Raw genomic sequence first — 16,692 nt, 5'->3', positions numbered from 1 at the left:
CACATTGGGGGGAAAAAACTGTGTTTTGTTAATTATTCAGTGTAAAATCCTATATTTTAGGCTACTGGTCGCTGTTGTTGCTGGTAGTCTTTGGTTTTGCGTGTGGTCAATTAAGATTCTTTATGCTGATCTTCATTTGGATTTATAATCATGAAGTCATTTGTTTCCTTCACAATGTAAATTATTTTTCCATTTCAATTTAGACTAAAAAACTGACAAATCAAAACTGTTTGCTCCTTCCCATTAACAACACCTGAACAGAATCACTTGACCTTAAGTAACCTCATCCCCCTTCGACATACTCAGTGCCCAAATGAAACATGGCTCCTAGTGAAGATAAGCACAGGAATCAACATAAATGGCTCCTAGAGGTACATTTAGTTATTTGTGCCCCGAGTGTGGTTTACGATGTTGAATAAAAGGTTTGCAACCACGTGATTGCACGTTGCCTATTTGTCTTCGGATAAAGTATGCGGGGACCTTAAATCTTTATTTTTTTATGAGACAACTCTCCATGTATGTGTATGTAAGATAAAAGATCATTTATTTTAGTAATTCCATTCAAAATAAGGAAAATGTGATCATGACTAATGAAAACTCAAATCCAGTTTCTCAGAAAATTTGATATCAGATTAAACTAATCAAAAATGGATGTTTTTATCATAAATGTCAGGCTTCTGAAAAGTATAGGGATTCACTTCTTCAGCAATCACTGTTTGTGGCTTTAAAGGGTGTCGATGACCGTCTTCTAGACAGCTGTCAAGTCAACAGTCTTCCTCATAAGTGTTGCCTATTGACCCAGGGTGAGAGACCATTTGAAGGTCACCTGCTCAATGAACCTTTGCAGGTGTTATGAGTTAATTAGCTGATTAGGTTGTAACACCACAAGCTTCCATTAATTACTTTTTTGACATTAGTATATTTTTTCTGAGTTGATTAATATGTAAGCCGTATTAAGCAAAATGACAAGAAACAAAGGCTTGGAATATGTCATAATGAGTTTTACTTTCTGAAATAACTGGCAGGAAATATGAATTTGCAAGGTTAGAAGATAAGCTCAACAGTCAACATGTTCAACAATTTTAAGTTGACAATATTAAATTATGTCGATAATGTTTTTGCACTACATTCCCAATAAATTACATTATAAGGCTGTGTTTGTAATTTGACAAAATGTGAAAAAGTTCAAGATGTATAAATACTTTTGCAAGCCACTGCCATAAATATCACATACTTACATTAAATTGCAGCAGTCATAATATTGCAGTGCTGCTATGCTGCTGCTACAAGATAAGAAGTGACAAAGATGTAAACCCGTGATAATATTTCTAATCAGACTCGCTGCACAACTGGGGAGGGCCATCTAGTTTATACAGAAGAAATGTCTGCTACCATTAGGTTTAAAGATTAAATCGGCAGCACCAACCTTTAAATCAGAGAATATTTTTTATTTGTTTACGTGCCAGAGGCCAGAGGAGCAGGTTTACCCGTCATGCCAAAACTGACCATCCCCAGAGCATCATCTTAATCAGTCAGCAGGAGACTAAAACTCACAGCTGCTATCCTGTCTTTGCATGTCTTTCTTTCCTCTCTGTAGAGGACATGTATCACAGAAGGGGAGTGGCTTAGATGGCCTTGATTCATGAATGACAAAGCGGACAAAACAATAGTGTTAGGAATGTGTGTGTGTGTTGGGGGGGGGGGGGGGGGGGGGGGGTTGTGAAGAGGATAAGATTAATCGATCTAATATAGTTCTAAGTGCAGATCTATGATATTTTTTATTGCTGCATGGGCTAATAAACAAACCAGTTCCTCACCTACAGCAATCTGCTTTTGGTTGCAATGATATTTGCGGCGTATAAATAAGGTGCCTACAGCTGATTGGTGAAAGTATTGATCTGTTTGTTTTACTCAACTGTTCTCCCGGCGCTCTTTTTGCTAAACTATCCCCAAGACACCTTTTCCTTCAAATGAGATCTGGCCAGCATGTGGGTTGGTGCACACAGTCGACCTTCAACAGCACTACATTCCCAGAACTCCTCATGGAATACCGCTGCAGCAAGACGAGAAATTTTCTACTTTCCCGCAGACGCACTACAGCCAGCGTGGCATGTGTGATATTTCTCATGGTAACAGATGAGATCTTAAGTGCTGATGCTGTGTTGTTGTTTTGGGAGCACGATAAATAAATAAATGGATAATCCAGGGAGTGGAAGAAATGAGGGAAAAAGTAGAAGGAGAAAAGAGCAAAATGCAGTTGACATAAACCCAGTGAGTGCAGATGTGCGAGGCTGTGATGTGTGAAGATGTTGCAGACTGTTGTGAGTGTGGTCCCCTTTGTTTTATCGCCCACAGCAGAGCTCTCTAGCTTTTTCTGCAGCATGGCTCTGAGGCACAGCTTGGCTGGCCACAGTGCTTTTTGCCCACACTAGGGGCTTTTATCGATCAATTTGCATTTTTTCTCTTTTATGTTCTTCCCTCACGTAATTGGTTTTCATGCTCATCGTCTTGCAAGGACGGTTTGTTCACAGATTAGATGCAAGGTGTTGTCTGATTGCTGGGATGTTGCTGTCAACAGTATTTATGCAGAAAGGCTCGGGTTCAGTTTCAATGTGTATATACAGGTGCATCTCAAAGATTTAGAATATTATATAAAGGTTAATTTAATTCCACATTTCAACTTAAAACTTGCATAATATATAGATTCATTACACACAGTGTTATATGTCAGCACTATAAATATCTTAATTTTGATGACCAGGGTTTCACAGCTCATGAAAGCTCAAAACCAGTTTCCTAGAAAATAAAAATTTTCCAGAGAAGCATTGAAAAGTTTTATTTAAAAATATGGGCCTTTTGAAAATAATACATGTACAGTTCAGTACATAAGGCAATAAAACATGTCTTTGTGAGAAATATTATATTAAATGTTCCATCTTTGAAATCAAAATCGTAGGACTGGAGAATTTTTTATCTGGAAAAATATGGAATTTTAATATGGGAAAATGCATATGAACTCTGCATAAAGCTGGTGAGTGGAGTGGAAGTATGATTGGGATTTGATCATTTTCGCAAGGCCATTTCCTGGTTCTTCTGCATTTTTTCCCCTACCACTTAACTTTGTCACTCTGAACAGATTCTTTAGTAGATTACCTTTTGTTGAAGATTTCTGTGAGTTTGTGTTGGACAACTGTCTATGGAGAATTCCCTGTGAATAAAGTCATAACATTAGTCCTTATTTATGAAATTACTCACACTCAGCATTACTCTTTGTATATAAAATTTGATTTTTTGAGAGCTTAAATTTGTGTTTTTATGAGCTCTGAACTATAATCATAAAATAATCAATGAGAAGCTAATTATATGACTATGTAATTAAATTATAAATTTCATGTTTTTAATTAACTTTCTGGAATAAGTAATATTTTCCATGAATATTTGTACCCTATGTAATCCTATGTGACACATTTCTATTAAATCATCTCTCCCAAATCTACCATTCAGAATGGTATTTATACATTCTTAAATATCCCACTAAAGATTTTTTACCACGCCGTCTTCTCTGAAACAGTAAATTGCTCGTTTTAGGGCAAGGTTCATGCTTTTCTATGACAGAAGCATCTCTCCAAGGAGCTGATCTTGTTGAAAACCAGAGCGACAGTCTTGAATGTCCTCTGTGCATGTCATGGGTAATTTCTTTTCCCAGGACATCAAACCATTCCTTCTTCTGTCCCATAAACTATTATGGTTCTGGTATTTTCCCTGGCATAGACCTCTGTCAATAGGCTGCCTTCTTCCACTGATATAATGGGGGTTGTCTTTTTAAGGTATTGTCATGATTAATGCAAGTCTCACAGTTTTTGTTGCACGTTCTCTGTGAGCTACTCTCTCTTATATTCCCTGGTTGTTTTAGATCTTTCTTCCATTTCCCTTCTTTTCCTCGGTACCTTCCATTATGTAAGTAAGCACAAGTGCTGGTGGTTCAGGTGGTGCCCCAAGGCCCCTGCCATCTCGTCTTGGTTACGCTTAGAGGGACATGACAAATTACTGCTCACACCCCATCGGGCAAGAACTCTCAGGGAAAGACGCATCAGAGGTGGAATAGGAGAAAAAGGAGCTGGAGAATCATAGGGCAAAGCTGGAGTAATGGAGTACCCTGCTGAGCTATGGGAAGGTCAGACAGGAAATATGATAATATGCTAAAATTTTAATATGTACGTCAATGTTTTGTTCCCATGTGGTAGTTAAAAGGTCTTGAGCTGTGGACAGAAGTAGATATGGAATTTTGAGGTTGAAGTTTCTCATATTATGCCCTTCTCACAAGTTTAGTGAGTTTCTACTTTCTTTCAGCAGAATGCCTTTTTTGTAAGAGGGAATACAAGGAGTGAATGTGGGTTAATCAGATTAATTAGTATAAAATAAGATGAGAAGCAAAAGTTAAAAGTTTGTTTGAGTGTTTGAAGTTTTTTTTCTCTCCCAAACTGATTATGTTAAACCAATTATTGCCAGAGAAAGATTATTAAATACATAGCCTTATGTAACATTTTAATAAGAAGGGTAAGTCTGTGTTAACTTATTTACATACCAATTAAAGAAATGACTGACATCAGAGAATAGTTAGTCTTTATCTGGCTTACATTCACTTCCCTTTTGAAGTGCAGGAGAAGGCGTCTGAACTAGAAGACAAAATGTTTAACATTGTAAGCATGATCAGAAAGTCCACTGGCCTTGGAAAATTAGGATATGGCACCGAAGGTTGGAGACTCAGTTCAGTCAAGTTTACAGACACCCAACGGAAGCATGAATATAATTAATTTCAGGCTTCTTATTAATTTATTTGAACTGTTTTTAAAGCATGCAATGACATGACATACAGCTTAAATGGTTTTTTTTTTGTTTTTTGTTTTTTTTGTATTTGAAGAGAGTACAAGTTGCATTCATTGGGGATTTTCTAAGTGTACACTAAAATTTGGATAAATGGTTCTCATCAAGCCACAAAAGGAAGCACATACTTTTATTGCTGTCACCAAGGCTGTGGTATAAATCTTGTTGACTATTTGACCACTCTTCAGTATTAGTCAGTATTAGTAGTCCTTGGTTTTATGGAAACCTCAAATTCCCCAGCATTCCAAAAGTATTGCATGTAGCTGTTTCAAAATTTAGTAGCTACTGGAGTACAGTGAACTTGTCATGTTTAAGAAACCAATTTGAGATGATTTGAGGTTTTTGACATGTTGCAGTATCCTGGTGGAAGTAGCCAAAACATGGATACATTATGGAGAACACAGTCAGCAACAATTCTCATATAGGCTATAAATGTTGTACTAAGTGACCCAAAGTGTGCCAAAAACAATTTTACTTGATCAGTTAATCAAGAGGTTGGGTCGCAAGGATGAAAGGTCACCAAGGGTGATGAAGGTTATTCATCATACCCTAAACTCAATGCTGATAGCCTAAACTCTTGATACAAGGAGTTGTCCATGCTTTCATACTGTTATATCAAATTCTGACCTTGTCATCTGAATATTTCTATGAAATCAAAAGTCAATAAACCAGAGAATATTTATTTTTCATTTCTGCAGAGTCAGTGGGAGCTTTTACCCATTTCTTGTTTTTACCTGATAATAGTGTTACCCTGCCACGGTAGCCCATCTTTTTCGAGATATAACCAATGGATACTTTAGCTACCTTGACTTTCTGTTATCTCAAACCAATTTGCCCCTTCTACTTTGACATCAATGGCTAACTTTGCAAATACATCTGCCATTCACTAGCTATTTCAAGCCATTCTTTGGAAACCTTTAAGATGACGGTGTGTGAAAATTTTAATAGATCAGCAGTTTCAAAAATACTCAGACCAGGGTGCCAACTATTCCATTTTCAGAGTCAGAGCCTCTGATGCTTGGTATATTCACTATGGAGGTTCACTATATTTACATACATAAATGCATTGTGTTGCTGCTGTACCTAATAAGGATGTATGAGAGATGATGAGCTATTCTGTCTAATTTTGACTGTGGATTAGTGGACTCATCAGTTGTTTTTAAAATAACTACAGAAGTTGAGTTACATAACCCTTCCACCCAGGAAAAATCACCTCCTTTTCAATGCATTTTTAAAAGCTCAATATTAAAATGACATTGATGCCATATCATGAGTATATATGACCCTCTGACCAGAACCATATTAGTTTTTTTTTTTTTTTAGTAGAACAGCATGTCCATAACACCTCCTGCAGAGGGGCCAGGTGACTGCATGTGATTTAAGATGGAGTTCCCTTGCATGTTGGGGTTATCGGTGAAGAATTAATGGCAGCCAGCGGGGTATATTACAGTGGTGCTACCCAGTCGAGCCATGTAGCAAGGCCATACATAAATCATAGCAGCAAAGTGACTTGGACAAGCTGATGGGTGAATTGCTGCTGCCTGTATAGGCCCAATATCGACTTTTTCCCTTTGCTCCTCTCTTAAATCATAAATTGTGGAATATAAATGGCCTAATTATTCCAGCAGAGAGTGAAATTAAAGGCATTCCTTTTTATTGCGTCTTCCTTGCAGATGGTGGTCTGATCTTGCGTAACTGAAAGACTGAGAAAAGTAATTTGCGGGTCCAGGTATGAAATCCTGATCAAATTCTTAACATGTTGTTGATATGACAGTTGGATAAATCCATCCTCATAATGGAAATAAAAATGATGCCGCGAAGGCCCATTGATGCCCTTGACATTCCCTGCCTCAAAGCCCTTACATAAAACTGATCTGAAAGGGCTATCAATCACCGCAAGAAAAGCCTGGGGTCATTATTTAGACTTTAATATGACAAAAATCAACATTTGAAGTAGAACAGAAGCTTTATTTAACAGATGCATTCACTTATAACTAGAAAATCCTTTTTTTTTATCATCTTGGTACTGTTATCTTATGCTGAACCTAAGACTTTAAAGCATTCTCAATTCTGGTGCACAGTCTTCAGGGCTGTTGAGACTGTCGGTCCCCACTGCTGCTGGCCCATTAAACGCCACTGCGGCAGGAAGCTCAGCAGCAGGCAGGCAATGCTGGGATACACTGGGATTATAGATCTGATAAGAGATAGTGCTGCAGTTTACAAGTCCCTCTCCAAATGCTACTTCTGCTGTTCAAAGAGAAAGAGGGGTATTTCAAACTTTCATTAGGAACCCTCTACACGCCCTTGGACCACTTTAGCTTTCCTCCCCTAATTATCAACGCGAGCCCCAAGCCCAAAGCAAACAGGCAGCTGCGAATGAGTGAGTCACAATCCAGAAATATAAGCAGGAAGGGTGCACGAGGAGCTCCGCAGGGCCTGCATTCACAGCAGGAGAGCTGTTGAGCAGAATTAGACGTCTTTTTATTTTAACTCCGTGAAATCTAAGTTGGAGGTGGGGTTTATCCTCAGGACAATATTTTATTTACAGATTTGTTTGCCCTCAAACATTAAAGCAACATACTACAGTAACAGGACCATTTGCATACCCTCTTTCTACTTAGCTCAAATTTTTCCTTTTGTCAAGTTTTTTATTTGATATGAAAAAATAATTCCCCACTTTTTGATATCCATTGAGACAGTTTATAGAGGTAATTATTTTTATCTTGCCTTACAAAAACCCTTTTAGCATCTTGAAAGGCATTTAAATCCAAAAATCATCTAAAAGTTGTGAGATGTATTGCTATTATTTTTAGGGCGAATGTTGTGAATGAGTCTCCATGGAATCCTATAGTCACGCTGCTCAAAATGTCTTTATTAGCCTCAGTGCACTCCTTATCAAAGAAGTAAGGTTAGAACTAAACATGGAGAATCTGACAACTAACTGTTATGCTTTGTTGAGTGGAGCATCATTCTGATTGTGTTGTATCTACTTCGGCTATGTGGGTTTATATGGCCAAAAAGAGTGTTAGGAAGCACCTTTTGATGTATTTACAGTTTAAAAGATCTGATCATGGCATCATAAAACTCAAATACTAGTATAAAATTTGAAATGTGTAGAAATTATGTGAAGGATATATATACAAATATTGAATTGAGATTCCCAGTTATAACAAACAGGCTCTTCCTAGTCTGGAATAGTTCCTCCTACATAGTGTCTTGTACACTTAAACCTGACACAAGAAGGATCAGGTGTGTATGAAAGTGGAGCCTGGTTTCTCTCTGGTACTTAAACTGTAGTTCAACTCAGATTTCCAAAACGATGATTGGAATGTTTGTGGTGGTGAAAGTGGAGCAGTTGAACTGCAATATACACAAAAAGTTTAATCTAGATTTATCTATATTGCTATATGAAAATGAGCATCAACTTAAACCCTACATGCTTTGCTATATTAATAACTGTCTTTTTTTGTCTTTATTATTCATTTTAGCACAAAAAATTTTGTTTTGGTTGTTATCCTGCCGATTGACATACTTCCCTCTCCTAAATGTTAGCTTTTGATATGAGTGATGTCACTCACTGCTCAGAGGGCGGCACCATCACTAAGAGTGGTGAAAAGTTGTCAACTGCACCATCAACCTTTTTTTTATATCACAGTGGATCCTCACCAATTCACTGTACATTACTTACTGACTTCACTGTGAAGCGCAGCTGCAAATTATCCACAGAAAATTCAGATTTTATTTCTAAAATATCAAAAAGACAATGCAGTTTGGGAGCCTACATACCTAAGTGCAATTCTACGTCACATTCTATTAGTTGATGTCTGCAAATCAGCTAATCCAAGAGTGCCATTGATCCTTGCTGCTAATTGTCGGCACCCCCAAAAGCACAGATGAGGAATACTGTATATTTTAGGTTCTACCGTAGCCAAGACTGTTTCCACAATGTGCAGTAATACAAATTCACAGGTGGTTGTAGTCCCTAACTAATGTGGATACGAAGGTTCTACTTTATTTGCATACTTATTCATTGGTGATTGGATACCTCAATGCGCTGGGAGTATGGTAAACAGTGAAAGAAAATATGTCTGTGTGTCACAGCTGGCCCCTGAAGCTTTTATTTAATTGACAGTTAATAAAAAGGAAGACATAGGGCATAGTTTTGTGTAGTTTATTTTTCCCCTATAAGGAGTTGGTAAAAGACAGGCCCACCACTAGACATGTACAGTGCCTTGCAAAAGTATTTCCAAAACTTTAACTTTTTCAAATTTTAAAGACTTTTTTTAGACAAAAAAGTAACATTAGAAGGTGCATAACCCTGAAACGACCTTGAAAGAAAGTGATGCATTATCGTCTAAACTCTTGCAAAAAAGCATTAATCTGAAAAATTTGTGCATTTATAGGTATCCAGTCTCTCTTGATCTGGTACCTCTAAATGCACAAACTCAAATACATGCCACAAGTGGCATGATAAAATATGGAAAAGTTCAGAGGGTATGTATACTTTTCCAAAGTACACTGCATCTGTTCCTTCTGCATTGATAACCACTCTCTGGATAGAAGGCATGCTGTAAATTGGGAAATCAGGCTTACAATTATGAAGAAATTCCCAGATGATGCAGCACACAGGAAGACTCAGTTTCTTTGGTTCGTCTCACAGATGTTACTGTGGCAACTGGACCTAACCTGCCAGGCAGCCAGCCATGCTGCGTCATCTTGTTCCGCCTCTTCTTTTTGTTTTTGCACAGCGAGTTGATCATTCCTATTGTCTCTTTTTGTTCAGCTTTGTGCCTCTCTAGGCATTGATCAAGTAAGCTTTCTCGGCACCATTCTTCTCCACACTCTTGAATTCTTCTCTCCCATCACACCTGTCTGTGCTTTCATGCAGCACGCATGCCTCCACACACACATTTCAGTCAGCACTCTTTCTGCAATCCATTTTCAAGGTCTCTGCTCATCCCCCTCCCCCTGCTGTTATTTCCGCTTACTGTGTTTGTGTGTGTGTGTGTCCGTAGGTGGACGTGGGAGTAGTTCACTTCACCCCCCTGGTCAAGCCTCAGATTCAACAGTCCTTCAAACTGGTGGAAAAAGTAGTCAGGAACGTTTTCCAGTTCCGTCGGAAGCACTGCCATAAAGGAATCGGGTGAGCACAGTTATAAAACTTGGTGGGCCCTAGAAGGCCACTATCCTCAAGTTTTTACTTTTTAATCTTGGCTCGTCCTCATCTGCCTTTCTCTCTCTACATTTTTCATTCTGCGCTCTGACAGCAGTGTCTTCATCTCATCATTAATTAGGCTGCTTTTTGATTGACTTTTTTTTTTTGTACGCAGCGCTCTGACAAACCGATTTTAAGCCTTTCTGTAACCAAACCCTTGACAGTAAAGCAACTTCAGAACTCTGTTCAAAAACCAGTAGCAACAAGCCCACTCATCCACATGCATGCAATCGCTGCCCATCGCCCCCGTGGTTGTTGGGGAAGCGTATGTAGGCCTGGATAACAAAAGAACCCAGGCTGTGTGAGAGAGCGGTAATTATGACTCACTGAGGTGGCACAGGAAGACGAGGCAGACTGTTTTATGCAAGAGCAGTAGGTTGGCGGCAGCTTCACCAAATTTCAGAGGCAGCCTTCAGCACTGATGCACCTTAAGAGTCTCTGCAGAGTCTGGAAGTGGCTAATGTTCTCTAACGGACTAAAGATGAATATAGATGAACATTTTCAGACAGAAGAATGTCTACATACTAAAATCTTGAGCTTGTCTGCGTTGAATCTAATATAAAGAAAAATGTAAATCAATGGGTTTTTTATGTCAAAGTGTTTGATCACTGACACTCCTTCACTCTTAGAGCCGTACAAAATAGTTCACACCCTACAAACTTTTGCCATGTTGCAGTCACAATTTATGTTATTGGGATTTCATGTACTAGACCAACACAAAGTAGTACATTGCTATGAAGTGGAAGGTTTTCAAGGTGTTTTTATAAATATAAACATTACGTTCATTTGCATTAAGATCTCCGGAGTCAATACACACAGCTACCTTTCAGTTCAAGAACAGCTGCTAGTTGTTTTGGCCATGCCACCATCAGCTTAGAACATAGACTGAAAGTTTTGCTCATTCCTGTTTGTATATTATAATCTGTCAGATTGCATAGAAAACATCTGTTAACATCAATGTTCAAATCTTGCCTCAAATCCTTACCTGGACAGGTTTGTAGAATACGCCGCTAATAGTTGTTCTGTCAACAGATTCCTCTATTTAAAGGCAGATGGTAGCACTAGAATTTATTCAGGGATATCAGAGAAATCACTGCAGAATGCACTCAAAGGGCATTAATTTAGATTCATTAATAATTTTCTTTCTTCTACAAAACTATGCTTTGTCTTTATTGATCTATCACATACAATCTCATTATTCATATAGTTCAAAGTTTGTGGTTTTAATATGAAACAATATGAACAAATTCAAGGGAGGTGAATACTTTTGTAAGGCACTGTTGGTTGCAGGGGAGAAAATTAATCATTCATGAGCATATTATTTGTGTGATTTCGATTAACTCCCCAGATTTAGCAATAATTGCTAAGGAATAATATATTTCTATTTGAATTTTGAAATTCCATTAAAACTGCATGAATATTAATACATCAAAGCCACCTGAATGTGGGAATCTGTACCATCATGTCTCCTGCCATCTGTCCCCAGAATGCTGTTTCCGGAGGCGTGCCGCTTGGAGCTGACGCAGGAGATGATGCAGAGGGCAGACGTGGACCCCGTTCTGCGCCCCACCGAGCTCACCATACCCCACATAAGGGCCTTATCGGACGCCTACGCTCACCTCTGCACCAACGACCCCAGCCTGTTTAGCTACGACTTCAGAGAAGAACTCAGACTGAAGCACCTGGGGAGGAATCACCACACTTCAGTGGACGCGTTTAAGGAGATGCAGAGTGCTCCACAACCGTGCTGAAAACAAGCATGAAAACCAAAAGGAGCCCACTAATAGCCTCTGTTAGTACAGAAAGACAACACATTGCTCTTAGCTTTGACATTTCCACCTGGCACAGACATGCATTTTTAAACATTCTCTTTGCACCCTGGGAGAAATAAGTCACTCGAAACACATGAATGGTGTACGAGCGGTGCTTGCCTTCCATGCGTTTTTAGAAAGGGAAAGAAAGCAGCTAGTTGCCCATAGCAGCTTCTGGCGAGTAAGTATCTCTTTATGTCCCATTTCTTTTTTCATTTCTATCTAACACCTTGTCCTGTGGGAGCTGAAAGAAATGTCAGTGCTTTCAGAGTGATTTAGGGAACGGGAACATGGCAGCTCCACATCCAGGACAATTTTTTTTCATTCAAGTGTGTATTGCTCCGTCACTTGGGAGACGGAGCTTAAAGGGCTGCTGAAATTGCTGCGAATTTGTCAGCTCAAATAAGAAACCAGACAAAATAAGGATCAGAACTCATAGTAAAATAATTTTTATCAATTTTTTTTCTTTTTTTACATTCTCTCATTAAATATTTTATTGACTATGTAAGCCGTTGTTTGTACGTATGTCAAAGCTACTAGTAAATGAGCCAATGAAATATTACCAGTTTTGTTTTATCAAATTAAAATGCTTTGTAAGCAAAATTAATGTTGTGAATAAACTTGAAGCAGTAGTTATTATTCAAATGTTACATGAAAGTATTTTAAATACTCCTTTTTGAATATTAGAGCAGGTTTTTACCAGCAGAACATGGCGCTGCTGCTCCCTGCCAGTGCGACAGATGGTATGCTTGGGTTGACTTGCCAGAAAGCGACTTCGTTCCGTTTTGATGAGAGATGGGTGATAATCTCTTGCAGCAATGGAAAATTCACATGGATAGAGATACTGCATTCTACAGTTCACTCTTTGGCTTTAAAAGAAATCCTGAGTGGTGCAGTGCTATGCTGAGCTTTTATTTTGGTAAGTGAGGGAACGTGGCTGATTTTAATGGTGAGAAATTATGTCATGCAGAGGAGCAGCAGGGTAGTGATGTGCTAATGAGGTATGGCTGTGCAGTGGTGCAGACACCTCTTTGGACTCTGCAGTATTTTTATGAGCTATTATAAGGTCTTTGAATGTCAAATTTCATGCATTGTGTATCAACAACGTAATCATAGGGGAGTTCTGTCTCATCAGCATTTCTATTATTAACTCGATAATATTAAACCGACATTTAAGATTTGTTTGAACTGCATGTAAAGCAGGTTTTGTTTATAACTAGATCATTTAGCATCAGACTGTGCCTTGCTTTTTCTAAATGCAAGCACATGATTGTATTCATTTTAAAAGGATTTTGTGTGATGGTGCAAAACATTGAAGAGCAAAGAAAATACTGGGTTTCACAAGTAGCTGCTATTAAGAATCTGACTTGTGCCTTTGGATTCTTTGCCCTGAGTCCATCTTTTTGGGTTATGTCTTTACCATCCAAAGTCCTTCATTTTTGGCCAGTCTTACAGATGAGCATGTTTCTATCAGAGCCATTATTTTGTAGCTGGCAGTTTTGGTGTTGCCATCCTGCTGGAAGGTGAGCCTCCGCCCTCGTCTCAAGTCTTTTGTAGCCACTAACCTGTTATCTTCCAGTCTTGCCCTGTATTTAGATTCATCCACCTCACCATCAACACAGACCAGCTTCCCAGTCCCTCCTGAAGAAAAGTATCCCCACAACATGATTCAAGGTCGTGTTAGTTTTCTACCATGTGATTTTTAAGCTTGTAACCCAATGAATTTATTCTCATTTGGCCAGCAGACCTTCTTGACCATGTTGTGGGTCTCTGCAGTTCCTCTAGTTACCTTTTGGTTGCTTCCCTAATATATGCTGTCCTAACTGGACCTATAAGTTTAATTGGATGACCATATCTCAGTAGGCTTTCAGTTTCTTACTTATTTTCTTCACAGTGATGTGTGCTATGTAATGCTAGTCAATGACATAAAATCCCAATAGAATACACAGTTGCTATGAAAGTTAATGGAGTAAGTATACCTTTTTATGGAAGTATCTGCTTTGATTTGTGTGTCACAGTTCTGTACTAGTAGTGTATCTGGTATTTTTTTTCAGATCTGGTGTCTCTGTGCCTTTTCCTAGAATTTACCATGTTTTTTTGTGGATGATGGCCACTTTACGCCACAGGAACCTTTGCAGATTATTTTATTTATTTTTTGCTTGAGCAACACTCCTCATTGTTAATGAGATGGTGAGGAAGTGCCACAAAATAGGCTTCACACTACCAACAAGCTGCTGTCACACTGGAGAAAACAAGATTCCTTTAGAGTTCAACATCAATAAAAATTATGGAAAAACCCTCAAACGCCCGTTTGATTCAGTTGTGTTGGTGAAGGGATGCACCTGAGGGTTATAGGATAGAAGCTTTGGAGAATTAGACCTGGGTATTTAGTGTTACTGTTATGAACTAAGCACAATCCTTGTTGAAATGCTTAAGAAGTAGCAAAAACAATAGGTTGACTACTGGGAATAAATAGCTTGTTGGCATATAAAACCATGCATAGGAATAAAGCTTCTCCCAATCTTATATTTCTGTGCCCCACTTCTGTCATAATCATGCATTCGATTGAGTACATACCTTTTCCATCTAAAGGAGGACGTGGAATCCTACATGACAGCCAATCAGGGACCACGTGTCAAATTGAGATGAGACACTTTGCGTCCCTGAACCTCTTCACCATGCAGCCAATAAGAAGGAAGTTAATGCAGAACTGAAGACACTAGTCTCTAGATGTCATTCACAAGATGAAGCTTTTATTTATAAAACATTTCCATAAGAATAGAGCATTCACATTCATTGGTATACTAGCATTAAAAGGCAAGGTAAAGTTGCACAGAAGAGAAGTGGTTTGCCTTTTTTTTTTTTTTTTTAATAGTACCTCAAAATGTAGATTTATTCTATGGCAAACTGGCTACAAAAATATCAAATTTATTGTAAATTCCTGCCATATTTCATAACTGTTCAGTGTCACAAATGCTGCATGCAGAAATGTTAGGAGAGATTACAAATGTGATAAACATAGGAATTAAAACAATCTTCAGTGACACAACAAAATCCAAATGGCTGCTTTAAAAATGAAGTAAGGAAACAGCAAACCTTAGCATCTTTTTAATTTAAGAGTCAATCAGATCTGTAGCCTAAAGTTCAAGCAGTCACCCAAAAGCTTCTCAACCAAGAATAATTCAAGAAATAACTTAAAAAACAGCAGTAATGATATCAGAACCTGTACAGGTAAAAAAATAATTCAAATATGTAGGCAAACAGTGTACTTTAGTGCACAAAATACAGCAAAAAGGCTTCGTTTTGTCAATCAATTTGCAGTTATTTTTAGATTTGGGCCAAAGAGTTTGGCCTGTGCAGCTCATAAGGTCTATGATCACCTAAATTAAATTTGCTCCTGTGATCTACAGCATTTGATTACATTACAGTAAATGCATCAGGCAATATGAACTCATGTGGAAACCTCCTGTCTGAATAATTTCAGTCCATGCATAGGAAACTTGATTCTTTCTCCATACCCTGTCACTATGTGTACACTGTTGGTTCACCCTCTCTGTCAGCAATCCTCTGTAACTGACAGTCGAGGACATTCTCCCCATTTTTTTCACAGAAAAGGTCAGAAATCAAATCAAACCTGCCAATCAGCCCAAGATGTGGAGAGGAGGGAATGTAATATGTCTTTTAGATGGTTTGGTGGAGAAAAAAAAAAAAGAGGTGAAGCTGAAAAAGTCAAAACACTTGCACATTGACATCAGTGCTTGGAGGATTTGTTGCAGTCATCAGTGGGGGAGAAATTGTCTCACGTCTCCACTTCAGGTGGAAAACCCAGGTCTGCCAGCCAAGAAATCATTTGCACCTCACCCTCTGTGGCAGGGTGTCAGACTTAGTGACTTCTGAAGTGAGGCACAGTTTCACACCCTGCCTGGCAGTGACTGCTGTAAGCCACACGGGTTTCCCCACTTGTAATGCTGGGACTTTGACCAGCCCCCTCACCTTTATGATCTACCTGTGGGTCAGATACAGTATTTTTCTTTCTGCCCATTATGGATTCTATGTAGACATGGTATTTCCAGAGTCTGTCGCACAGCTTTCAGCTCGATCAAAGAAACACTCTTCATTCACTACGGATGTCAGGCTTTGGACGCTGAACTCTCTTTCCAGCAGAGTGTTGAGGTCCACACCACCACACGGTGACACTGAACCAGTCTGACTATCCAATGATCTATTCTGGTTCTTCATGTGCTCCTTGTTTTTCTTCAGACTGTTGGTTTTACCCTTAACTCCGTTGTAGTGCCTTCGCAATGGCTTGTGTTGGATCTCAGGAGTGTCCCCAATTCCCTCTGGTTGGACACAAGGTGCCAGAACGCATTTTGACACAGCTTCTTCCGACAGCTTGAGATGGAGGAACTGGGCTTCGATGGCACTTGCTGGGGAACTGCTGTCCCCACTGTCCCTTCTCGTGCCCCCCTCGCTGAAACCATCGTCATCCTCGTCACTTAAAATGTCCGACTCCTTCACAGAGGTGGAGCGAGGTTGTGAGTCAGACTCTTGGGCCTGAGACCAGTTCTGGGGAGCGGTGGAGGCCTGAGAGTCAGAAGAGGTGCAAGCTGGAGGAATGCCAGAAAAACTGTAGGTTCCACTACTTAGGCTGCCATCGTCTGAGTCAGGTCCCAACTTAGGATTCCCGGCCTGGAAGGAGACTTCCTCAAGCGGCTGCTTACACAACCAGGAAGCTCTGGAGGATCCTGATAAAAAAAATTAAAGGTAGATGGAGGTCATTAG

At 39.1% G+C, this 16,692-nt stretch overlaps 2 protein-coding genes across 6 annotated transcripts in view; one reads left to right on the top strand and one right to left on the bottom strand.

Moving 5' to 3' along the window:
• tfb1m (transcription factor B1, mitochondrial) overlaps nucleotides 1-14,436 on the top strand; it is a 34,193-nt gene extending 19,757 nt beyond the window's left edge. For 2 of the 3 annotated variants that reach the window (XM_032547215.1, XM_032547217.1), the window contains exons 7-8: nucleotides 9,900-10,027; nucleotides 11,586-14,436. In XM_032547215.1, the coding sequence (XP_032403106.1) occupies nucleotides 9,900-10,027; nucleotides 11,586-11,850 (393 nt within the window). In that variant the 3' untranslated portion in view covers nucleotides 11,851-14,436. The remainder of the gene's footprint in view (nucleotides 1-9,899; nucleotides 10,028-11,585) is intronic. The other variant, XR_004336798.1, reaches the window with a different exon arrangement.
• A 327-nt stretch (nucleotides 14,437-14,763) lies between these two features.
• tiam2a (TIAM Rac1 associated GEF 2a) overlaps nucleotides 14,764-16,692 on the bottom strand; it is a 101,599-nt gene continuing 99,670 nt past the window's right edge. For all 3 annotated transcript variants that reach the window (XM_032547212.1, XM_032547210.1, XM_032547211.1), the window contains exon 27: nucleotides 14,764-16,655. In XM_032547212.1, coding sequence (XP_032403103.1) covers nucleotides 15,961-16,655 — 695 coding nt within the window. In that variant the 3' untranslated portion in view covers nucleotides 14,764-15,960. The remainder of the gene's footprint in view (nucleotides 16,656-16,692) is intronic.

The sequence above is a fragment of the Xiphophorus hellerii genome, chromosome 19 (genome assembly GCF_003331165.1).
Source record: "Xiphophorus hellerii strain 12219 chromosome 19, Xiphophorus_hellerii-4.1, whole genome shotgun sequence".
Taxonomy (NCBI): domain Eukaryota; kingdom Metazoa; phylum Chordata; class Actinopteri; order Cyprinodontiformes; family Poeciliidae; genus Xiphophorus; species Xiphophorus hellerii.
This window is presented reverse-complemented; position numbering and strand designations above follow the sequence as displayed.